We start from the raw sequence: 24335 nt of genomic DNA on the forward strand, positions 1-24335 counted from the left end.
ATCGGAAAATTTTTCATCAGACACCACATGAATCCCACAAGTGAAAAATATAATTGAATACCTGCATCCATTTGGCGGTGTGAGAGGTAATAACCTCGCTGTTGACAATCCCACTGAGGCTTCGTGAATTGGATGATCCAGTTATGGTTTTCATGAGCTGCGTCGCCATTGTCAATCCATTTCTTCGCCCAAACGCCGCCATTGCTCGGAGCTGTGGTGTAGAGAGACAAAGTTCAGTTTTTTCCTAGAGAGAGAGTGTGCGCGATGCGGAGGCACTGAAATGAAATTGTTGAAACTTTTTGCCCAAAAATACAATGCGGCCCACTAAAATACGATAATTGTATTTGGACCCCAGGATTCTCTTTTAATTAAATAATTTAAATTTGACTCGGTAAAAAAACTGAGGAAATTATATTGATACTTTTTAAATTCAGATCTACAAACACTCAAATACTTTGCAAAATTGCAAATACACTCCTTGAAATTATAATTATAATTATAAGTAAACCTCTATTTAATGATGAAATTTTACGCAAACACCTCATCGCACTAACACGTTCTCAAGATATGGGTTGTTTATGTAATTAGGTCTGACTTTAGAGTGCGCCAATATTATTTAGGTATAATTACATTCTTCTCTCATAATAGTTTATGTAATTACACATAGACCTTATGTAGTTTGAGAAATTATATTTAATACCCCTGAAGTTTGCTTTCATCTAACAAATAAGTCTCCATATTAGTTTAAATTCACTGAATTTGCTGATATTAATAAAAATATTAAATAAAATTTGATATATACTCTTAACTGACTTAAAAAATTGACTTATTACAAGTCAAATAATTTTTTTGGAGTAAACTACCCTTATAACAATGAAGATATATCTCATCACATTCATTAATATGTGAAGACGTATTATGATAATTTGATTAAAAATATTTATTTTGACCTGCTATGAATCAATAATAAGTCAACTGAGGATAAATATATTTTTTCAATTATTTTGTTAATATCAGCATATTCAATGCATTTTAACTAACGAAGTAACTTGTTAGACGGGAGCAAACTTCAGGGGTGTTAGGTGTAATTTTCCAAACTACATGTGTCTACGTATAATTACACCAAAACTCATGGAAAATGAGAGTAATTATCCTTATTATTTATTCCAAAACCCACAGTGCCCAAAGCTGGGAATAAACTGAGTCGAGTGAAATGCATTATCATTCAAGTTTGTTTGAATTATTATAAAATCTGAAAGATGATCTGTATATTGATCGAATCGAGTTAATTCAGTTTTCATTAAAACATACAAGTCAAGCTTCGATACTTAGCAGTTTGGAGATATATTTTATTATTTTTATACTAATAGACTCAAGTTCGAACCAAACTTTAAATCTCATGAAACAAAAGTTATGTTAAATTTAACGAATTGAACTCAAATGATTTTTTAGCAATTTATTTCAATTAAGTATCGAATAATTTGATTTATTTTCAAATATTACCCTGCCAAAATCTACCATATTAATCAATACCGTGAATCTTTATTTAAAATTACATCTATATATTTATTTGTCGAGATCAAATTCTACAATAACCATTTCGACATGCTTACTCGAGTTTGCTTACTTGATTTACATATCTAACTATACAATACTTATGTTTTTTTTGTATAATTATAAGAATTTGTCAGGTTATACACAAAAATATATAATGAGAAACATTACACTTACACCATCTTAAAAGACATACTTCTTAATTTTACAAAATACATTTAATATTAATATAATTAATCCTTATTAGTTTGACCACATCATCGATTTTTAGAACTCGAACTTGTCTCTAAGCTAATATTGTAAATACAAAACATAGCGTTTGATTCCCAAATTCAAGCCGTGTTTACTTGTGGATATTTTATCTATCTCATTTAATCTATTGAAATATTTTTCTGCTATTTAAGGTATTTTCTTTGTAATATGAAATATGTGATTGTTCGTGAAAAAAAAAATGCATTATAAACATATTTTACTGTTAAAAAAATATAAGCACGACACTTATTATATTTTATAAATTGCAATTGACTCTCACAAAAATTTGTATAACTATAGATATTTTATCGTTATTTGAAAAAATACAAATATATTCCCTTAAAATTAACGATGCTTTAAAAAATAGAGGGTATTTGTAAATTTTCAAAAGACTTATAATTATAACAAATATTAAGGAAGTCCGTTGTAAGTTATTTTATCTTTTATACATTATATTAACTATTGTGATCACACTTTTATCTTATATTTTAAATTATATACCTAAATTTTTTTTATTCCAATCAAATCCAATTTATTTTAAAATAAAATAAGATGAAATAAAGTGTGGAGCAATCACAATTCACACCCTTAAAACTACACACACATACACACAGTCAGTGTGTGTGTTGGTCTGTCTATCTCTCTCTCTCTAGTATAAAAGGGGAGGGAAGTGGTTAAAACAATTTTCAAAGTCCCTCTCTTTCTCTCTCTAAAATCCCTCTGCTTCAATTTGAAGCTGTCTTTTCAATTTCCAATTCAGTCACCATCCCCCTCTCTCCCTCCTTTTCTCTCATCACAACTTTTTTTACATACATACATAGGGTTTTGGTTTAGTAGGGGCACTTGTGCTCTAGGGTTTTTGAGTAAGCATTTTTTTTGTTTCCTATAAATTCTCCTAGGGTTTTTATTGGTGCTGCTGGTGATATCTTTCATGGCGGCGGAGAAGCTGCGGGATTTGAGCCAGCCAATTGATGTTGCTTTGCTCGACGCCACTGTCGCCGCTTTCTATGGAACTGGATCCAAGGAGGAGGTATGAAGCACTTAATCTAGTTTTCTACAGGCACAGTCAATTTGTTTGGCTGTGTGCTTGATTGTTCAAGAATTTTATGGCTTCTGAGAAGATATTTGATTTTCATTTTTTGGGGAGTATCTCTAGCATCAGTGTTTATTTCTTTATTTTCCACATAAATGTGGAATTAAGCATTCTTGAAATGTGGGACTAGCTTTATTCACTTAAACTGTTCTAAAGTACATATTTCGCAATTATTATATGCTGACGTGTGCTGTGTCTGGTTCACGTGAAATTGCTTGTCACTGAACGCTATTCATCATTGGGGACAGTGGAATTGACATTTTAGAGGGTTTGGAAGGAAAAATTCCATAGTTTTTGAATTTTGAGTGTTGAGCGAAAAATCAAGGTCGTGTGGGCTTTTGCAATCTAAATGAATTCAGAACTTTGAGCTTCAACGGCTTGAAGTATTTGTGTTCATTCTTAGAGTACTGTTTCACGGGAATCTACCAAAAAGTGAAAATTAAGCATTTAATGACTTTTTGCGTTGTGAATCTTGTTTCTGTTTTTCTTTTGTTTGTTTATTTTGCTAGATGCCTTCAGTATTTGTAGTTTAAGTACTGGAGGTCATTGTAAAAAATACTGACCCTGTTCAACTGTTTTGTGGGATTGTAGAATGCTTAAATCTTATAAACCAGCTATACCTTGAGGATCAGAAGTGTTGAAATCTGTGACCTAGCTGAAGTTGATTTATTTTCTCTCTATTCTTTGTGGTTTGCTTTGGGAGCATCTTGGTTATCTATTTAGTAAGATGAAATAAATGGAGTGTCCAATAGTTTGAACAGTTGAAAATGTTTTGGGCCTTGGCACCTGGGAAAAGGTGAATTGTGACGCACTCTGGCCGGTGCACGTAATCTGCTTATATATGTTGGCAGTTACAGTACTCCTTTAATTTTGGTGCATATTTGTAGAGATGTTTCCATACCCTTGTTAAATTACCTTTTGATATAAGTAAGTTGATTACTTGTACCTTTTTTCATTTTTTTGGTTGTGGGCCACTGAGTTAAAATGTTATCAAGGGTTCATAGGCAACTCAAGAAAGAGGAAAGCTCCTCAAAATGGATATTCAGTAAGCCCATAAAATCTGCAGTCTTAATTTGCTATTAGCTTAGAATCTCAGAGTATGAATTACGAGGTGCCAAAGGAACTACAAATGGTAAATTGTTAAATTGGACCTGATATACAACTGAATAACCTTGGCGACACTGGAATAGCTAAAAGTACTCTTAATTACAGGTAATGCTGTTAATAATTCTCTTAACTTATTCTTTCCGACTGATGATTATAGTAATTGCGAATGCATGTGGTTAGGGACAATCTAATATCTTTTTCTTTGTTTTACGTTTTACTGGATTACATATAACCTATTAGGTGCTATTTCTGATTTTAGAAATATATAACTTCACATGTGGTACACAATCTTGTAAACCAAGTGAGGAAGATGTACTCTATAACAGTGTAGTAAGTTACGCCAAAGAGCAATTTTTGTAGACATTTAATCTGTAGTATCTGCATAGAAGATAAGTTTCATGTCCATGTTGTGTTGTCATAAAAAGATATACCAACTTGGACTTCCTAATTAGTTTGGTTGGGTGGTAATAAGATTAAATATTAAAAATAATACTCAGTTCCAAATTATAGGTTTAGTCTGACTCATATGAAATGGGAGCCAAAAGTGTGTAAGCTTTTGTACTTTTACTCCATTGCCCTCTAAAGTAGTGTTTGTCTGCTTGGAATTCGTAGTGCAGCATCATTACTTTACTCAGATAATAGTTTGGGAGTAAAATATTTTCATTTAAGGAAATGAAGCCTTATATTGGGATGTCATAGAGAGGATGTAGGAGCAATAAATTTGGGATGGAGGAGTTTGTTCCCTAATATGAGTAATTTACATAGGTTGGTAAAACATGCAGGATTTAGTCCGAAGGAAATTTTATAAGTGAGATGAAATAATAGTTCCAAGAGGAATAGCCAAGTCTCATAAAGATTTAAGCTGGACAGATATCATAAGAATGCGAGAGGGAAACTAGCCAACTAGCTTTTACTTCATCTGTTCTGTGAGAAAAGCAAGGAAATAATGGCAACTTATATTTGCACTGATGCCACTGTATGAACAGGTGCATCTTCCTGTGAATTGCATTTAGAAACTTGGTTGCGTTTTGTTTAAACTTTCTGCCTCGGAGTCATTCCAGGCAAGAAAGCCTGGAGGAGAACAATTAGCCAAAGGGAAGCAAGATTTGATCCCAAGAAACTTTCTTATGCTACATGTATTTTTCTTTTGCCGACATTTTACAAAACTATCATTTCTGTTTGTTGCGGTGACTTCTCAGCTCCAGATTGTACTTTTGTCTGTTCCATGTGATCTCTCTCTTTGTAATTGGGAATCTTCTTTATTTAGTTTCTGCCCATTTGTTTTTGGTGGTTATTTGTGTGTTTTGTTTTCTACAAAGTTTAGCTTATTACGGCAAGAAGTTGTGCTAACTTAAGATTCTGTTTATGTATAATTTTTGCCTTTGATCTAGATTACAAATAGATTGCAGCTATCAATTGAATACTAATCACTCGACTTCCTGCTTTTGATCTTTCTTGGCAGAGGGCTGCTGCGGACCATATCTTGCGGGATCTGCAAAATAACCCAGAGATGTGGCTTCAAGTGGTTCACATTTTATCTAATACACAGAGTTTGAACACCAAATTTTTTGCTTTACAGGTCTGTTAAAAGTGCCATGACAGTTATCAATCCGTTTCTACCTATAAAAATATCTGCAAAAACTGCTTATTGTCGACTATCTTCAATGCTTCTGTTGTTTTGTGATACTGATGAAGAAATCACTTGCTGCACATGCAGGTTCTAGAAGGTGTTATTAAGTATAGATGGAATGCTTTGCCTGCTGAACAACGAGATGGCATGAAAAACTATATTTCTGAAGTTATAGTTAAGGTGATAAGCCACACCACCCTGGTTATTATTTTTTTGTGGTTATTTTTTGCTTGAAGAGCATGAATGCTTATATTTTCATGAAATGCCATTTTCTGTTAGCTTTCAAGTGACGAGATTTGTTTCCGGAGGGAGAGGTTGTATGTCAATAAATTAAACATTATATTGGTTCAGGTAATATTCTCTAATCCCTCAAATGATGCTCATCTGTATTAATTGCAATATATTTTTTGTGAAAATGTATTAACTGTTTAATTAAAGGCCTCTTGTGATTCAATTTCTCTATGTCATTTAACTAGATTGTGATTGTGTAATTTATTTTCAGATCTTGAAGCATGAGTGGCCAGCTCGATGGCGAAGCTTCATTCCTGACTTGGTTGCAGCAGCAAAGACAAGTGAAACTATCTGTGAGAATTGTATGGCCATTCTGAAAGTAAGTAGTCATGATTCACGACTTGGAATGTGGAGCTTTACATAGCATCTAATTGACTTGAAGATGTTACTTGTCAGCTTCTAAGTGAAGAGGTTTTTGACTTCTCAAGGGGTGAAATGACTCAACAGAAGATTAAAGAGTTAAAACAGTCCTTGAACAGGTAACTGTTCGGTGAATTGTCTGCTGCGTGATTGTTTCTGCCAAAATATTTTCATTAGCTTGTGTTTCAATGCCCTATATCAATTACATTTTGATATTTTTAATTGTATTTTTTCTTGATGTTGTGCATCTAGTTTAGCTGTCTCATGGTTGTTTTTCTATATCTAGCTGCTTTGCAACCCTCTATTCCCCATTTTATTTCATATTCTTGAGAAAATTTTCTGTTCATGCAGTGAATTCCAGCTCATTCATGAGTTGTGCTTATATGTATTGTCTGCATCTCAAAGAGCTGAACTCATCAGGGCTACCCTGGCCACATTACACGCTTTTCTTTCATGGATTCCTTTGGGCTATATATTTGAGTCACCGCTGGTTCGTATTTCTACCTTTCATTTGTTCCCTTGTTTGATGGAGGAATGGAGTTATGATCTTCTGATTTGCCGTGGTACCAAATGTGCTTGTACATCTAAGATCTTTGATGTCCTTAACTTTGTGATTTATGTTTGGCAGCTGGAAACACTATTAAAATTTTTTCCAGTACCTGCTTACCGCAATCTCACTCTTCAGTGTCTGACAGAGGTTTGATCCCTTGCACGTTTAAACTACTTGATGTTGTACTTTGTCCTAACGACATTGTTGGTTGTTGCACGAGTTTTTGCAGATTGCTGCTCTTAGTTTCGGTGACTTTTACAACATGCAGTATGTCAAAATGTATACTATATTTATGGTGCAATTGCAGGTACTGAAGATAATTTCTTTGTGCAATATTGTGGCATGGGCTCTTTTCTTTAAGTTTTAACTTGGTATAACTCAATGAATTAAAATGCTGATTCTCTTGTGTGTTAGGCCATTGTCCCACCCACTACCAACTTTCTTGAGGCTTATGCGAATGGCAATAGTGAGGAGCAGGTGTTTGTTTGAACTAATAAAATTTATAACTGTATCTTGAATCTTTTTATCGTGAGCACTCATTCTGTTATATGATTTTCCCAGGCCTTCATTCAAAACTTGGCATTGTTTTTCACATCATTCTTCAAGGTAACTCACTTTTCTTGGTCTCAGACAAATGGCTAAAACAAAGGCAAGAAGATCCCCAACAATTGGATTGCCGCACTTATTTTGTTGAATCATGTAATGAGGAGACTATCTGGAAATGGATGGCAATTCCTACATATCCTGAGATTTAATCTGTAAATCAATAAATGTAACATAAAGGCTGAGTTCTCACTGCTTTTGGATATATTGTTCTTTTGCACAGATGACATCTTAGTCCCAGATATGTGCATATTTGAGGGTTGTTATTAGATTTTGAGGCATCCCTGGAATTGTAATTACCCATCTGCATGACATGTGAAATTGTGAATGTAATATTGGATATCTCATGTACATGAACTAGTTTATTTAAGTTAGCACAGAAGACTTCATCGCATCAACTCTATAATCTATTGTATATAGTTGATGAATGTGCTTAGTTATTGTAAAAGAGTAAAATTTGTACATTGTAGACTGCTGTTGCAAATAATGTTGTCCTGCCGTTCAAATATTCTATCTTAATCGTAAAAAATTCTTGCCATCTTCTGTTCCTCAGCACATTATGGCCCTTCATGTGCTCGCTGAAATCTTTTAGCTTACTAGCCTTTCTTTAAATGTGTAGTCTCATATACGAGTACTAGAATCTTCACAAGAAAACATAAGTGCGTTGCTACTGGGGCTTGAGTATCTCATCAACATCTCGTATGTAGATGACACTGAAGTTTTTAAGGTACCTGTATTGCTTTATTCTCCTTAAATTTCTCACTTTTCCACAGTATCCTATCAGTGTCTGATTCATGTTGCGGTAGGTTTGCTTGGACTATTGGAACTCCTTAGTTCTGGAGCTGTTTGAAGCTCACCACAATCTGGAGAATCCTGCAGCAACTGCAAACATGATGGGATTGCAGGTGGAATAATTTTTGGATCCCTCATCTCATCTATTAGTTTAAATTTAAAAATCTTGTGGTCTTTTTTGCAATGTTGATGCCAATCTTGTTTGTTTTTGAAATAAATTCAGTAGAATTAACTATTAAGGATATAGGTTCGAGGATGATGAGTTCCTGGATGCTTGTTACAATTTGTTGTTATGGTTGAGGCCATTACAGGGGTTTGAGATGTCCTTGCCCTACTATCTTGGTGCCACATGTGGATTTCTGTTGAGAATATCTATACCTATTGCATGCATCTTTAGGTAGGCACATCAAGATTAAAGTCTGAAGTTTCATAATCCGCAGTGTGTATGTAACACTCTGACTTGGAACGATAGGTACAAAGAGACTAGATTGTAAGCTGTGCTGCTTTTGTAGCTCACTTTGAGTTCTGGATAATTTGGAGTTCCATAGGCTCTATGTGCATGGAGTGAAATCTTTTCTCTTTCTTTCTGATTTTGGAAGGATTTGATGGTTTCTCATGTTAGTTTTCCATGCAAATGCGAACATAGTTGTATGGCTAATTGTTTAATGCTATTCCCCCCTTGTTTATAGGAAAAGGGGGAAGTCGAGGGAACAGAGGAAGAAAAATGTGAAATTGTTCCCCCCCCCCCCCCCCCGTCAAATCATCTTCACTAGAGAATGGGAATACCACTAATACATTCTCATGTTTGCTATTGGACAAGCAGATGCCAGTGCTTCCAGGTATGGTTGATAGACTTGGTTCACAAATCATGCAGAGGCGTCAGCTTTATGCTGGTCCGATGTCTAAATTGAGATTACTGATGATCTGCCGCATGGCGAAGCCAGAAGAGGTTCTCATTGTTGAGGATGAAAATGGAAATATAGTTCGTGAAACTATGAAAGACAACGATGTGCTTGTGCAGTATAAGGTCCTCAACTTCATTTAACATTTTAATAGCTAATACCATTATGCTTCACTTGGTTGTCTTATCTTGTACTAGAGTTTGACTCATTTTCAATGTGCTATAATTTGTAAAATTGCAGATAATGAGGGAAACACTCATTTACCTGGCACATCTTGATCATGAGGATACTGAAAAGCAGGTATGTTTACTATTTTTCTGTCACTTGTTTATGTTATTTCATATGGGATTTTCTGTGTAATTAGGTAGCCTAATTTTAAGATAAGGTTTGTAAGGACTAGTAGATTTCGGCAAGTAATTCAAATAAAGATAGAATAATACTAACTGAATCCTATATATATTAAACATACAAAAAGTACTGCATTCCTCACAGTAATCTTTTATACCAACACCTTTATGTTGGAAAGAACCATGAACTTGGTCTGGTCCCATGTGCTTTGGTACAGTTTTAAAAACCATGAACACCCCCAATCCATCATCTTGCCTTCTTATAGATGTTGGCTTCAGGTGATCCTGAAGGCTTGGTGTACCATTGTCATTTCTTTCTTTTATATGATAAAAGTATTTACTTGTTCCCCCAGAATAATTTATCATTCTTGTTCTACTTCTGGAGGCATTTCACTGACTAAGCCATGCTTTGTATAGTATATTGTTTGCCGGTTGTCCATGTCAAATTTGAGAGCTTTTAACTGATTTTATGCTTTTGAACTAATTTAATCTATGGCTTTATTTCCTGATGTGGGTGCAGATGCTTAAAAAATTAAGTAAACAACTAAGTGGAGAGGATTGGACCTGGAACAACCTCAATACACTCTGTTGGGCAATTGGATCTATATCTGGGTCAATGGTGGAGGAGCAGGTAATGCATATGTGTGTATGTTTCTGCTTTTCTTGGCTTGCTGCATACGACATTTTATTGACTTTGTTAATTTAGTTCTGGTCTTGGATTTCCATAACTATTTATTGCACATAGAAATGCGGCACGATAGATGTATCAAGCAAAGTCAAAGCTGGGGCGGGACGTTATTTTTTTTTAAAATGTATTCTTTTATTAAATGTCTATATTCTTGTTGTAATGGTCATCCTTTGCAATAAAATGTTGGAATTAAAGCTTTTCAGAGCCCATGGTAGTATTCTGTTGTATATGCAAATGGCAAAATACTTGGTGATTCTAAGACTAATTTAAGTTTTATGTTATATTTGATTTATCTTTATTGTTCAATTCGGAGGTTTGGGGTGTGTCGTCTTTCTTGTTCAATTTCCTTGAGTGCTATCTCAGTTTTCTATCTAATATCATAATGGTTGTATCACCTTTCATGTATGAAAGATTGGCATCTGATCTGTTCCTTACATGTTGATGGCACTTTTACTTTTGGCAGGAAAACAGGTTTTTGGTGATGGTAATTCGTGATTTATTGAACCTCTGTGAGATCACGAAAGGGAAGGACAATAAAGCTGTCATTGCGAGTAATATAATGTGAGGATGCCAAACTTATAACAGTTTTGGATTAATATACTGATATGCCAGTTATGATGCTTCATGATGCTGTTCCGTATTTAATATATTATTTGTATTTTTTGTTGTATATTTTAGGTGACCTGGGGAAAAATATGTGACCATTTTAGTTTGAAATGTTCCTCTTATGTTTCTCTTATTGAGGGTGCAGGTATGTTGTTGGGCAATATCCAAGATTTTTGAGGGCCCACTGGAAGTTCTTGAAAACTGTTGTGAACAAGTTGTTTGAGTTCATGCATGAAACTCATCCGGGAGTTCAGGTTAAATATCAAAGATGCTTGTTTTTTAAATTGCTATGGATGAAGAATGAAGAAAGTCACCTTTACTTTCTTGATGCATCTTTAGCTAATTTTGTTCTTCCACCAACTTCAGCTTTATTCTGTTTCAGGTTAAGCTTCTTCTTTTTTATGTGTATTCATTTGGAAAATTATTTTTGCTTGTATATAGGACATGGCGTGTGATACATTCTTGAAGATTGTTCAGAAGTGCAAGCGTAAATTTGTCATTGTACAGGTTATGTTTTCGTAATTGTGTTTAATATGATTTTCAATGGGGCAAACATTTTGGATAAAGAACAAAGAATTTAACTGTGCCTCTCATCACTATATTCGCAGGTTGGAGAAAATGAGCCATTTGTATCAGAACTTTTAACCACTCTTCCGGCAACTATTGCAGATCTCGAGCCTCATCAGATCCACTCCTTTTATGAATCTGTAGGTTTTCTTCATATGACATTTACATATTGAAAAGGTGGCTTTGACAACCATATTCTATTATTCTTGGTATAAAGCTCAGGATGACTGTATATATTTTCAGAAGGTCTTTTTTAAACCTCGCTACCTTATCTCATCTAGGTGAGTCACATGATTCAAGCGGAATCTGATCCCCTCAAGAGAGACGAATATTTGCAGAGACTGATGGAGCTACCTAATCAGGTGAGGTCCTACTTGTCACACCATTTTCAGATAAAAGACCCCTGTGTTGGATGCTTCCACCTTCACCGCATTCCTATTTGTATTTGTTAGCTTTAACCGTGTCTAATAGATAGTTTGCTGCAGAAATGGGCTGAGATTATCGGACAGGCTCGTCAAAGTGTGGATTTCTTGAAAGATCAAGATGTGATAAGGGCAGTACTTAATATATTGCAGGTCTGATTTCAGTGATCTTGTAGCTTGGATATGTACAAACTCTTTTTTAATGTGTTAATATCACAATTCTCTTAGCTAGTAGTAAGCTGTAGGGATGATTAAAGCACCGAGGTAGTTTAGCTTGAAATTGAGGCCTAAAAGTTGTTTGAGCATATCATTTAAGCTTGGAGATAGAAGATGATGATAGGAGATTTTCTTTCATATTTGATGTCTACCATTACTAATTCGAATCAAAAGAAAGCTAGCCAAACTCTTTTTGCATTGATCTTGGTTGAGAATACTAGATTTTAATCTTCATAGTTCTATTGGCACTAGCCTTTCCCTTGAACACTGTCCTTGGTTTGACAACTTATACAAGCTTTGAACGATTCTGGTCTATTCGAATCTTCTAATTTTCTTTCCGCTCATGTTCCACACATCTTATTGCTTTGCATCTTTCTTCTTATGGTTATAGTCTTATGTGTGCATTTACTTTCCAGACAAATACTAGTGTTGCTAGCTCTCTTGGAACATATTTTCTGCCACAAATTTCTTTGATCTTTCTGGACATGCTCAATATTTACAGGTTCGTGTGGATTTGTTTTCAGATTCACCAGACTTATGTTTTGCCTATGACTTTCTATTTGTGGCTCTTTTCTCAATGACTAAGATTTTGGTTGCATGCCACAGAATGTACAGTGAGCTTATATCGACCAGTATTGCCCAAGGAGGGCCCTACGCTTCCAGGACATCTATTGTGAAACTTTTACGGTAGGTTCCAAATTTTGAGGCATTAATTTCTGACCCATTGGCATGTTGTTAGTTATGTTTGTTTCATCCATTTTCAACAGTTCAGTCAAGAGAGAAACATTGAAGCTCATTGAGACATTTCTAGACAAAGCTGAAGATCAACCACATATTGGCAAACAATTTGTGCCTCCAATGATGGACCCTGTGCTTGGTGATTATGCCCGGAATTTGCCTGATGCAAGAGAGTCGGAAGTCCTGTCTCTCTTTGCGACAATAATGAATAAGTATGCTTGTTTTATTCTGTGTTTTTTGCGGCATGTATTATTTGGGTATCAGTACATCTGCAAACCTCTTGGGACTTTCATGGCAGTATCATACATATATTTATTTTGAGTAATAGTATCAACCAAAACATTATGTAATCATAGTTATAATTTTTGCAACATTGTTGGATAGCACCATCGTCTCGCGGTAATGGTGATCTTCTTTGTGGGTGCTTGGGTGTCGGATCTGATACTGATGCCTGTATTCGTCTCAGGCTGCTGTTAGGTTTGGCGAATAATTTCTTTGCATCTCTCTACTTTCACTAGGTACAAGGCGACAATGATTGAGGATGTTCCTCGGATATTTGAAGCTGTTTTCCAGTGCACTCTAGAGGTTGGTGATTCTTTTTACATATTAACCACGGCTACTATGTTCATTTGGTTAGCTCATCAATTTCTGTAAGGTGTCTGATTGTTGCAATTACTTGGAAGCCAGATGCTGGAGTTATTTTAAATTTGTTATTAGCACACGCATGCGTGCGTGAACTATTCATTTTCATGCATTCCTAACAACCCTGTAGATCTGCAAGACATTAGCATCTATAAAGACACAAGTTAATTTATTATGCCTATTCTATCTCTCCGTTTAATCACATGTTTTGGTCTATTGTGTTTAATCATTATTTGGGGAGTCTCGTGTTTCCCAATATGTCCTAGTTTCTTTTTTTCTGATAATGGCATTAGGATGCCATTGATTTTAATGCAATTCGACGATGAATTAGGCTTTTACATCTGTTCATTATTGGTTTCATTTCAGATGATTACAAAGAACTTTGAGGACTATCCTGAGCATCGACTCAAGTTCTTTTCGCTACTTCGAGCTATTGCTACACATTGTTTTCCTGCTTTGATACACTTGTCCAGTGAGGTATGTATCATGCACCGAAGCAATTGGCATTGGCAAGTGGTTTGTGAATGATGGTGTATAAGTCCATTTTGATTGGTATTGGAATTTAAACTCAAGGGCCTTTATTTCATCGAATGTTTTCTTTCAGTATCTGTATGCGATCATATTATTTATTATGGTGCTTTCCTGATACTGTTCAGCAATTGAAACTTGTCATGGATTCCATCATCTGGGCTTTTCGGCATACTGAACGGAATATTGCAGAAACTGGGCTCAACCTTCTATTGGAGATGCTGAAAAACTTTCAGGTGATTTTGTTTTTTGTTTTTTGATAGTGTAGATACTCATTCCAGGCAGCGCCTTATGATTTCTTTGGTGGCTTTTCAGGCTTCTGAATTTTGTAATCAGTTCTACCGGACTTATTTTTTGACGATAGAACAAGAAATCTTTGCTGTTTTGACGGACACGTTCCACAAGCCTGGTTTTAAATTGCATGTCCTGGTGCTGCAACACCTATTCTCCCTGGTAATGATTTCTTTTTTTTTTCCCCCTTTTTGTTGGAAGATATTGTTCACTTCTTGCTGAGCAAGCCAGAGCTGGTTGTTTATAATGAAACCATTGCTGGCGGCATCTGCTTTTTGTCAACTGCATTTCATTTTCATTGTTTGAATCTATTTCCAGTGGGCAGTCTAAGAATTGTTGTAAGAATTACAGGTGGAATCTGGTGGCTTGACTGAACCTCTGTGGGATGTTGCTACAGTTTCTTATCCTTATCCAAACAATGGCATGTTTGTTCGTGAATACACGATTAAACTTTTGAGTTCATCTTTTCCCAACATGACAACAACTGAGGTATTCAGCAAAATTTGTCGACGTGATGCATTTGAGTGTATCATCAATGCATTTACCTATTTTTCGGTTCTTATCAGGTGACCCAATTTGTGAATGGACTTTTTGAGTCAAGAGCTGATCTTTCTTCGTTCAAAGACCATATACGCGACTTTCTCGTACAATCAAAAGAATTTTCTGCCCAGGTGAAGTGTCTACTTTTATTTACAAGAATTTCTTCTTAATTTTCTGCCCAGGTGAAGTGTCTACCACTCTCTTAGCTATTCTGTTTACCAGAACCAGGGGGTGGGAAGGAGTTGGTGGTGGTTAAAAGCCAGCTTTGTTGCGTTGCTGACTCACTGCATCTCTTTTAAGCTGTGTTTGTGCTTGATGAATAGCTTTAGGATTTTTTAATTAGTATTTGGGTGGAGTATCCAATATGTCTGATTATTTACAATTTCAAAAACTGTTCAAAGTGAGCTAGGTTACGGACACAGACTTTTAAGCTGTTAAAAGTCTTCACTCTGTCGGTGAGTCGCTGCATCTTTTTTAAGCTGTGTTTCAAAATGAGCTATGCTATGGCCTTTGAATTGGGGGAGTTGCCTTCTAGTGTTGTGTACATAAGATGCTGATGCTAAATGTTCATTCCTTCATGTTCTAATTCTAGACTCTACTTTTATGCAGGATAACAAAGATCTTTATGCTGAGGAAGCTGCTGCTCAGAGAGAGAGGGAGCGACAGCGCATGCTATCAATTCCCGGACTTATTGCACCCAATGAGATACAAGATGAGATGGTGGACTCATGAGAGTTGCCAATTTTGCTGCCAAGGCTAGCTTTTTGGATTTTTGACTCAAAAAAGCTAGGATTTGGGCACCTGGAGTTAGGATTTATATGTTTGGTGGAGCCTTCCCAATATTTATAACCGGTCGGGAGTAGTTTCTCATGTGATGTGGTGAAGCAACCGGGGCATGCAGGTGTTATTGCTGAAGAAACCACATGCTGGTTGTAAAGTACTTAGATTCTAATGTAGGAATGCAACATGTCACTCTATGGATTTCCGAATCCGGTTGTGACATTGTAATGAATCAGGACGATGCTTGGACCGATTGTTGTTGGCAGGCGCCTATCAGCCATAGGTTTAGTGTATACAAGATTGGTGGGTTGTGCAGAGAATCCTGTTTTTGCGCCAATGGGTAGAACAATTATGTATTCTGAATTTCAGAAAGCTTTATTCTTTAGTGGTATTTATATGGTGGTCTTTTGGCACCCTTGAAACGGTCAATTTTCATTTTCCTCCTCCACACAGGTGCTCTGTTTTGACACGTCTCTCACAATTTGTCTTAGGAAAAACACAAGTTGATCTATGCCTTGTCATACAAGAATAAGAACATAGAAGATGCAGAATTTGGAGAAAATGGGCGCTTATTCAAAGGCCCATTTCCAGTTTTACATTATTTCAGCATGTGAAGCTTGGTTGTTTAATTTAAACCAGTTTAAAAGGACCAAATTTAATGGAAATTTGCAGTTTAGGTCTATCTTTTCATATATACCTTTAGTCCTCATTATTTTCTTTTTGGTTTTTAGCTCTAACTATGAGGAGTACAAGTCAAGGCACATTATGTTATATTGACTTTTAAGAAATAAAATCAATAATGTATTATAAATTCAAGACATAATATCCACAAAAAAATATAGAACAAAATTAAATAAGAATAAAATCCTCATTTCTCATACTTATAAATCTAGATATAAAAACATACAATTAAAATTTTTATATATATTTATTTCTCGTACAAAAATTAATAAAATAATTTCAATGCTAAAATTTTTGTATGTTTTGGGATAGTGATGAGATTGTCAAATCAAATATTTTTATTTAAAAGCTATTACATCTTTTATTATTGTATCACACATATTTGTGTGCATAATTTTTTTCAAATATAATAAAATTTAAATAAGAAAATTCAATTCACATGGAAACTGGACAACTTAATTTATGAAGGTCCCACTCAACAAGAAGATTATGTGTGGTGAGTACTATTGAGTTAGGTGCATTTGTACAACTCATATCATATGGCCTATAGTACTGCCCTAATGCTACAAATCCACTATTCTTGGATCTACTTCATACACTCAACAATTCATACAGTTATAATAATTATTAGTAAGTGTTATATATTTGTAATATTTTTTATAAAATATTTTTTAAACTTATATTATTTATTTTTTTATATAGTTAAAATTCACCTATATATATAAAAAAGAATGAGAAAGAAAAAAAACCAAAAGATAGTTATGAAAAATCATGATGACTTGAAAATTAATTATTCAATTTTAAAAAAATTAACATACTAACAAATAAAAGCACCAATAAAATGCTTTTTAGGTATATATGTATAGATTAGAAATTATGGGCGCTAATTCTATAAAATTGAATCAAAATAACAAAAATCCAAGATGTCAAAATATTACCGAATTGAATTAGTTTTTCGTTTTTTGTAATGATTGATTGTTTCTTTTTATATTCGATAAATTATTTTTTTTGAAAATATACAGAAAAATAAAAAATTTAAAATAATAATTACACTTCTTATTTAGTGATTTAATTTTTAATGAGTAAAATGACGAAAATATTAAGATATAAACATATGTATATGAAAATTAAATAAAAAATAATATTTCGATATTCGATACTATTCTATGAACTGATATTAAAATCAATGGCATCGACTATCAAATTTTCAGAAAAATAAAAACAAATACCAAATTAAAATTTAATTCGATGGATTTATCAAATTGTAAAAACCGCCAAAAATCAAACTAAAAATACAACTTTACAAAGGGAGGGGAAACAAAAGAAAAAGAAAAAGAAAAAAGAAAAAGGAATTTCCGGACAGGAAAACGGAAAACATGGTACCCTTTTTGCCCTCGACGAATCTCTCTCTCTCTCTCTAACATACATTTCTTCTTTCTAAATTCCATTCAATCCCACGCACTTCAACTTTCAAGTCCGTCTGAGTTTTCTATTCCCGAAGCTCTCTCCTTCTCCGATCGTTGAGTTTTCTCCTCAATTTGTGTCGGCGTTGAGGGGATAGAAGAAGCAAGGAAAGGAGAAGACGAGGAATGGGACAAGCTTTTCGCAAACTTTTCGATGCTTTCTTCGGCAACTCTGAGATGCGGGTACGTAGTGGCCAAGACGCGGACGCATTTTTCTCTTTTCTTTTTGATCTGCAGTTTGATGTCTTAGATTGATTTTGTGTCACTGATGGTCTGCAGACTGTTGATTTCTAGTTGGGTGCTTGAAGTATGTTCCTTTTCTGAAATGAAGTTAGTTTGATGAGCAGGGATTCTAGCTTTTGAAGCGTGTCCTGTGCTTCATAGTTTGATCGTTTAGGTTACGAGTGGTCATTCATTGATTTGCATGTTCGGTTTATGAAACTGGATATTGCGAGATTTTTGGCCGTTTAATTCCAAACCTTTTCGTTCCTGACTTGATAATTACATAGTCTGGATGTATTGCTTCTTTCTAACAGTATGTCTTTGCTGATTTAGCTGAAAACGATGGTGTTTGATTTCAATTTCCTAACCTGCATGCGCAATGAGTTAATGTAGGTGTGCTCCAGAGTTGTGTATGAATGAATACATTATAGAATGCTCAAGAAGTTCTACAATTATTAGTAGAACTCTATCAAAGATGACACAAATTCATGCTCATTCGTAAAATGTAAAAGCTTTTATGAGATCAAACATCAAAAGGTAAAACGTTATTTTGTAGCATAAATCTGTACTAGCAAAGACTTCACTGAAAATTATTCCTATGTATAGTAATTCTATACACAATAGCATACCCAGTAAATCATATCATAAAGAAATTTTTGAAGAAGAAATTTAGGGTTCATTATCACTATATTATTCGAGATAGTGTGACATTCTCATATATTTGTGCGCATAATGTCATTGAATGGGGTCGATATATTTCTGCATTGTTTAATATTTTGCTGGCACATGTTTAATTTCGAGAGTAGTAGATCTTGCCCCATCTTCTTGAATTGGCAAGGGCCGTTTTGAAATCGCAACAACTGTACTTTCAGTCATTAGAGTTGGCAATCATAAATTATAACTATTTCCGGTTCTATTTACATTGAAGTTACTGGCTTGTGCGTGCTCAACTATCATCATATTCATCATCATTTTTTAGTTGTGGTCTTTATTACTTTGTGTTTGCTGTTGTGCTGCTGTGCTAGTTTTGTCTGTGTATTTCTTCCTCATTCATATTTAATTGGTTTAGGTTGTGATGCTTGGGCTGGATGCAGCTGGCAAGACTACAATACTGTATAAGCTTCACATTGGAGAGGTTTTATCAACAGTTCCTACCATTGGTTGGTTTTTTATTTCTAAAGTTCTCCTTTGAGGTTTCATTGTTTTGACAGCTTTCAAATGGCTATAATCTCTGATGAGAAGAGTTATTTGTTTCTGTTCACTGGAATACCAGTTAGGCTGTTCCAAGTTACATGTGTACTTTTACATATGATTTTATTGTGTTGTCTGTCAAGTTCTTGCTTTCTCGTTCTGTCTTCTTGGTAAGTAGTATCTATCCTGAACATTCAATATGTTTCTGGACTTGAATGAGATAGTGGTATCAAAACTATTGGCAAACAGTGACATTATGGTTGAAATATTGGTTTGGTTGGGGTGAATAACATCCTTTTTCATCTCCCAGAAGTCTATTAACTTGTTCATATCAGGGTTGTTTTATACTTTTCTTCACGAGGCATCTTTCATGGTGATTTACTGATCATAATTGTTACACATTATTGGCTGTTGGATTTGGATTGCTAGACTGAAAAATGCCTCTGCTTGGGAGTCATGGATTGAACATGCAAGATGCCGTATATTGTGAAGTAATGAGTGAGTTGGTGGTATACATGCAAATTTGTCAAGAAGATTGAATCACACAATACAACTTTCATTCTTATTCAATATCTCTTAAGAACATATACAGTGTTGCTGTATATATATACAGCAAGAAGAAATAAAAAGTGGTTACTCATAACCACTCTTACAACGGCTAGTAAGAGAAGTGTTAATGACTAACAGAAGCGTGTGAAGCCTAAAGAACGTTTACAAATACATGAAATAAAAAACGCAGGAAGAGGGCCACTAATAAAGGCGTGTTCTTTACACTAAGACGTTAGTGCTAATAAGTCTGCAAGTAGCGATTTCTTTATGCCTTAGCTGAATTGCAGCTTCTTCTCCATCCTCAAGCTGTAAGTTCTGCAACTGAGTTCTGTGACTGAGGAATAAACATACTTTTGTCAAAATTGAACTTATTGCTGTCATGCAGGTTTCAATGTAGAGAAAGTTCAATATAAAAACGTGATCTTTACAGTGTGGGATGTGGGCGGACAAGAGAAATTAAGACCCTTATGGAGACATTACTTCACTAATACTGATGGGCTGGTAAGATTTGTTGAATTAGCTTTATAATTCTATTTATGAGTTTGGCATTGTGATATTTGTTTTCGGTAGGATTACATTTCCCCATGGCATAAGTTCCCCAACAATTGCAAATTTGATCCCAAATATATTCCTCTAGTTGAGAAAGTTGATGGTTGCTGTTGACTGCCAATATATCTCCCCACATGAAAAGTTTATCGAAAGCATAACCATGCAGTGACTTAGCGCCCCCAAACACAACTGAATTGCCATCCATTCCTTGTTGTGCTGGCCAGTACCAGCACTTGTTGATGGAGAAAAATAAACATGTTTTACTTGTTTTGTTCTGATGGTATGAGAAGAAAATAAATGTTTTATGTCTAAGGAACAGTTGGACTATTGGAATTTCTTATTCCTTATGTAAGGATCTTTAAACAGTTTTCTATTTCATGAATTTGGAATTTTATTTGTAAAGGTTGACATGGAAGTGAAGATGTTTGGAGTGCAGAGGGCTAGCTTGTAGATGGTTCTTTGTTTTGAGATATTCTTTTTACTGTCTCAAGAAAAAGTGGGACGGGATCATTTCCACTTTTGCACTTTAATTGTCTTATCTTATGCTGTTATGCAGATCTATGTTGTGGACTCGCTGGATCGAGATAGGATTGGGAAGGCAAAGGAAGAGTTTCAGGTCTTATTCATGAAAGATTGATGTTTTCATGCCTCAGATTCTCCAGTTCTGTTGTTTTAACTTATTTATTCTTTTCCCAGTCCATCATCAGAGACCCATTCATGCATAATGCTGTTATATTGGTCTTTGCAAACAAACAAGACATGGTATGTATACTGATGCTTTCCTTAACTCAAAATTTATATCTAGGGATGGAAATGTAGGGTAGGAACCTTCAGTTGAGGTTGGACTGGATTTATATCTATAGATTGCTGCACTTTTTTGGGTACTCAACTCATCTGGTTCTGCTGTAGTGACTTTGAACTGCATTCCTGAACAATTTGGATAAATTAAGTCTGGTGGTGAGAAACTGTGCCTAGACTAGGACTAAGGTCGTCTAGATAAGGTTGACCAATGACGGGACAATTTTGAGGTGCTATTATGCTAAAGAGTAGAATGGAAAGACTGAATTCTCTTTGGTGCTTTTAAGTTAGTACACTCTTCTAGCTAATGAGGTAGGGAAATATGATTTATTACACTTAGACTTCTTCTAAAAATGTGAAATTACACTTACCCCCAAAGAAGTTTCAAAATAACACATTCCCATAAAAATTCTCCATTTACAATTGACCTCCTTCCATTAAGGGTTGGACGAAAATTGCTGACATAAAAAAAAAATTACATAATTTTTTATTTTTATTCCTCGTTTAACATTCTCATTTTTATACTTAGAAGTAGATAAATATAATATATATAAATGGAGTGAGGTTAATATCATTATATTTTCATCCTTATAAGTATAAAATTATTATATGAGGATGTTAAATGAGGGGTCAAATTGGAAAATTATGTAATTCTTTTGCTAATGTTAGCATTTTTCGTCCAAACCCTAACGAAATGAAGGCACATGTGAATTTTTGGAGGGGTCTAAATGTAATTATCGAACTTTATTTTAGGAAAAGTGTAATTTCGGATTTTCAAAGGGGGTCTAAGTGCATACTCTGACCACGTAAACAATTGCCAGGTCTGCCTGTCTCTTGCTGGTCAAACTGTGCAGTTATGATGTCATGCACATTAGCATATTATTTCCCTGGAATAATGTTCTATTTCTTTGTGAAAACTCTGATTTTCTGTTCAGAGAGGTGCAATGACTCCAGCAGAAGTATGCCAAGGCCTTGGCTTGTATGACCTCAGAAATAGGAAATGGCATATACAAGGATCATCTGCTACCAGAGGGGATGGCTTGTATGAGGGGTTGGACTGGTTGTCAAGCACTTTGAAGGAGCACAAAGCGGCTGGATTTTCTTCTATTGGCCCTTAATTCTAGTAAGATCGAAGCTCAACTTGTCTTACAACTCCCCAGAATTAACAAGCATGTAGTTATAGTAAAATGTTATGCAATGCTGTTTGCTGCAGGTCAGCACCATAACTGATCAATCTGTAAATTGGAAAAGCCTCTGAGTTGTGAAAAATATTTCCCCTTTTTTTGGGTTGTAACTGGATCTTGTGCAGTCTATTAAATGCTTACTGAAAGTCATCAAATGACTGTTCGATTTAACACAGGAAACAATTTGAGTAGTTAGGAATTAATAGCATCTTCATTCTCCTTTGAAAAATGGTGCACAGCGGAAACATTGAAAAATGATATGTAAATTTGCAGAACTTGAAGAAAGATTCAGAGTTAAATATGGCAACCAAACTTTTGTATATTACTTTGGCTTTTAAAACGTACATTGAAGAAGAAGGCTCTCTTCTTCTTTTATAAACAGAACAAGAAATACAACAATTAATAGAACCGTGTTTTAAACTAAAACGTGTAGAGGAAAAATGCGACTGAGGCTTCTTTCTTCTTCCTTTCTTCCTGCTTCCTTGCTCTGTTCAGCAGCTCCTGTTATATGATCAAGATGAACAACCTTCAACATCCTTGCGCGCGGATGATTCATTCCTTGGAAATATCTCTCTGCCTGTCAAAATTTCAAGTATTGAGTGGGTTTATCTTGAGAGTTGTAGTAGCAACTTATCCGCCATCCTTACTCAAGATTGACCTAAGCACAACTTCCGGAGTTTGCTGATGGAAATTTCTGCTGAACTAATTTCATGTCCAGACAAGCTTGCATGGTGAATTTCAACTTAATAAAACATCAGTTTCAAGAAACTTACTAATTTCATATTACCTTTACTTTCAAGAACAACAGTTTCAACAAAGTCAGCTGCCTTGTCTTGAGGTCCTATCTCTTTCTCACTATTCAGTTCTTCCGTGTTTTCAACTGTAACTTCAATCTCAGATGTACAAACATCATGAGATCCTGCACAAGAATTGTTATATATAGAACAGATACCAGTAAATTCCTGATACTTAATTAGAATCATTCGGGCCTTCTTTCAAAGTCATATCCTCGTCTTCACCAGCATCTTTAGTAAGCAATTCCTTCTTGAAAAGCTCAGACCCTTCATTTTCCGCCACATTCAACTTCTCCACATTCTTCTACGCCAACCTAACTGACCGTCGTGTGCTATACACTTTCTGAACCGCACTCTCTTCCTTCACCCTTCTTCTTGGCTAGTAACTCCCATTGGAGCAGGAGTCATTGGAACATCTTTCTTTTCCTCCTCTACACATTCCATCAACTGGGAATCCATTTTCCAACAGGCCGAGGCCATCTGACTCTTCTTTCTATTAGTTTGCGCCACCAATACTGGAGTTTCGGTTACATCAGCCTTTGATTCATCAGCATCTTTAACTAGGGTCTTGCAAGCCGTACGCCGAGTCCTAGTCATTGGCTTCACAGACTCAGGCTCTTCTTTTGCAACATTTCTCCGGCGTGTGCTTCTGCCACCAGTTGGAGCCACATTGGGAGACGTTACCTCGCATCTCACTGGTGATTCTGTTGATGATTGTGCAGTTTAAGATTGAGACACCTGCGTCAATTCTTCAATTCCTTCAACCTGCCAATCACAAATCAAAATAATTTTCTCAAAATAAGGAATAATACAAAGTGAAAAAAATATTAAAAAAAAACAGAGCAGTAACAGAGACAGAAGACAACATTTAAGTAAGAGTGTAAAACCCTGAATCCGTCCATGTATAAAATCAAACAAAATTTTCAGAAAAATAAACATAATTCCAGATATAATTTCAAGCCAGTTAAAAGATTGATTTAATCAGATCAAGTTAAGCAGTTAAAGCCCAGAAACCTGCACTGGAAAATCCGGAACAAATCCTTAGGACAAGATTATATTACAAAATACAAGAAAAATCAAACAGGAAAACAAGAAACTGAGCGCTCTCAAAATTTGAACATAAACTTACGAGCTGGAGAGCTTTCAGAGCGTCGGCCATAGCAGCATTGGTCATGTTTGCAGGAATTTTGTTCTTCTTGCAGAGAGCTTGCAATTCTCTCCTTGTAAGTCTCTGGAATTCCATTGCTCTGGAATTGGGGACTTCTTGTTTGGGGCGGGGGCGGGGGCGGGGGCGGGGGCGGGGGCGGGGGCGAGGGCGAGGGCGAGGCGAAGTGGAAGGACCATATATATATAGATACCCACACAAAATATGACCGTTGGGCTTTTGAAATTTGCATCGCAACGG

At 35.3% G+C, this 24335-nt stretch overlaps 3 protein-coding genes and 1 pseudogene across 5 annotated transcripts in view; 2 read left to right on the forward strand and 2 right to left on the reverse strand.

The window, feature by feature from the left end:
* LOC105166822 (NADH dehydrogenase [ubiquinone] iron-sulfur protein 6, mitochondrial) overlaps positions 1-290 on the reverse strand; it is a 1949-nt gene extending 1659 nt beyond the window's left edge. Inside the window, exon 1 of the mRNA XM_011086310.3 lies at positions 62-290. Coding sequence (XP_011084612.1) covers positions 62-202 — 141 coding nt within the window. The 5' untranslated portion in view covers positions 203-290. The remainder of the gene's footprint in view (positions 1-61) is intronic.
* A 2155-nt stretch (positions 291-2445) lies between these two features.
* Positions 2446-15928, forward strand: LOC105166819 (protein EXPORTIN 1A). Of its 2 annotated transcripts, none has more exons than XM_088882547.1 (32): positions 2446-2836; positions 5469-5585; positions 5724-5816; positions 5916-5987; positions 6139-6246; positions 6324-6406; positions 6639-6777; positions 6916-6984; positions 7067-7144; positions 7252-7314; positions 7399-7443; positions 8060-8167; positions 8247-8345; positions 9056-9259; positions 9375-9434; positions 10002-10112; positions 10633-10730; positions 10921-11029; positions 11217-11282; positions 11384-11482; positions 11624-11704; positions 11828-11917; positions 12397-12482; positions 12587-12667; positions 12748-12930; positions 13237-13303; positions 13727-13837; positions 14017-14124; positions 14204-14341; positions 14531-14668; positions 14746-14901; positions 15329-15928. In XM_088882547.1, the coding sequence occupies exons 1-31, from the start codon at positions 2738-2740 to the stop codon at positions 14887-14889; spliced, it is 3147 nt and encodes a 1048-aa protein (XP_088738673.1). In that variant the 5' UTR covers positions 2446-2737; the 3' UTR covers positions 14890-14901; positions 15329-15928. The 2 variants fall into 2 exon arrangements, with proteins under 2 accessions (XP_088738673.1, XP_011084609.2); XM_011086307.3 differs by having other exon boundaries at positions 2448-2836; positions 14746-14850.
* Positions 15929-17566: 1638 nt separating this feature from the next.
* LOC105166818 (uncharacterized) lies at positions 17567-22307 on the forward strand. Its single transcript, XM_020695433.2, has 7 exons — positions 17567-17826; positions 18935-19025; positions 19991-20106; positions 20711-20770; positions 20851-20916; positions 21888-22075; positions 22166-22307. Exons 1-6 carry the CDS (start codon positions 17770-17772, stop codon positions 22068-22070), a joined length of 573 nt encoding a protein of 190 aa, XP_020551092.1. The 5' UTR covers positions 17567-17769; the 3' UTR covers positions 22071-22075; positions 22166-22307.
* Positions 22308-22430: 123 nt separating this feature from the next.
* Positions 22431-24224, reverse strand: LOC105166817 (uncharacterized; annotated as a pseudogene). Its single transcript, XR_016066362.1, has 2 exons — positions 24060-24224; positions 22431-23695 (listed from the first exon to the last, which is right to left on the reverse strand). The product of XR_016066362.1 is annotated as an uncharacterized LOC105166817 (transcript).
* Between the last annotated feature and the right edge of the window lie 111 nt (positions 24225-24335).

This window comes from Sesamum indicum, linkage group LG7, assembly GCF_026168435.1.
Source record: "Sesamum indicum cultivar Baizhima isolate 11 linkage group LG7, ASM2616843v1, whole genome shotgun sequence".
Classification (NCBI taxonomy): Eukaryota; Viridiplantae; Streptophyta; class Magnoliopsida; order Lamiales; family Pedaliaceae; genus Sesamum; species Sesamum indicum.

What these genes read in the sequence shown, in the direction of transcription:
- LOC105166819 (XM_011086307.3), top strand. Translation starts at nt 2,738, where the DNA reads ATGGCGGCGGAGAAGCTGCGGGATTTGAGCCAGCCAATTGATGTTGCT. An exon ending in ATGGCAATAGTGAGGAGCAG is followed by an intron (nt 7,315 to 7,398) that starts GTGTTTGTTTGA and finishes TGATTTTCCCAG; the next exon opens with GCCTTCATTCAAAACTTGGC. An exon ending in TTTGCGACAATAATGAATAA is followed by an intron (nt 12,931 to 13,236) that starts GTATGCTTGTTT and finishes TACTTTCACTAG; the next exon opens with GTACAAGGCGACAATGATTG.
- LOC105166818 (XM_020695433.2), top strand. Translation starts at nt 17,770, where the DNA reads ATGGGACAAGCTTTTCGCAAACTTTTCGATGCTTTCTTCGGCAACTCT. An exon ending in TCGGCAACTCTGAGATGCGG is followed by an intron (nt 17,827 to 18,934) that starts GTACGTAGTGGC and finishes TAATTGGTTTAG; the next exon opens with GTTGTGATGCTTGGGCTGGA. An exon ending in ATCAACAGTTCCTACCATTG is followed by an intron (nt 19,026 to 19,990) that starts GTTGGTTTTTTA and finishes GCTGTCATGCAG; the next exon opens with GTTTCAATGTAGAGAAAGTT.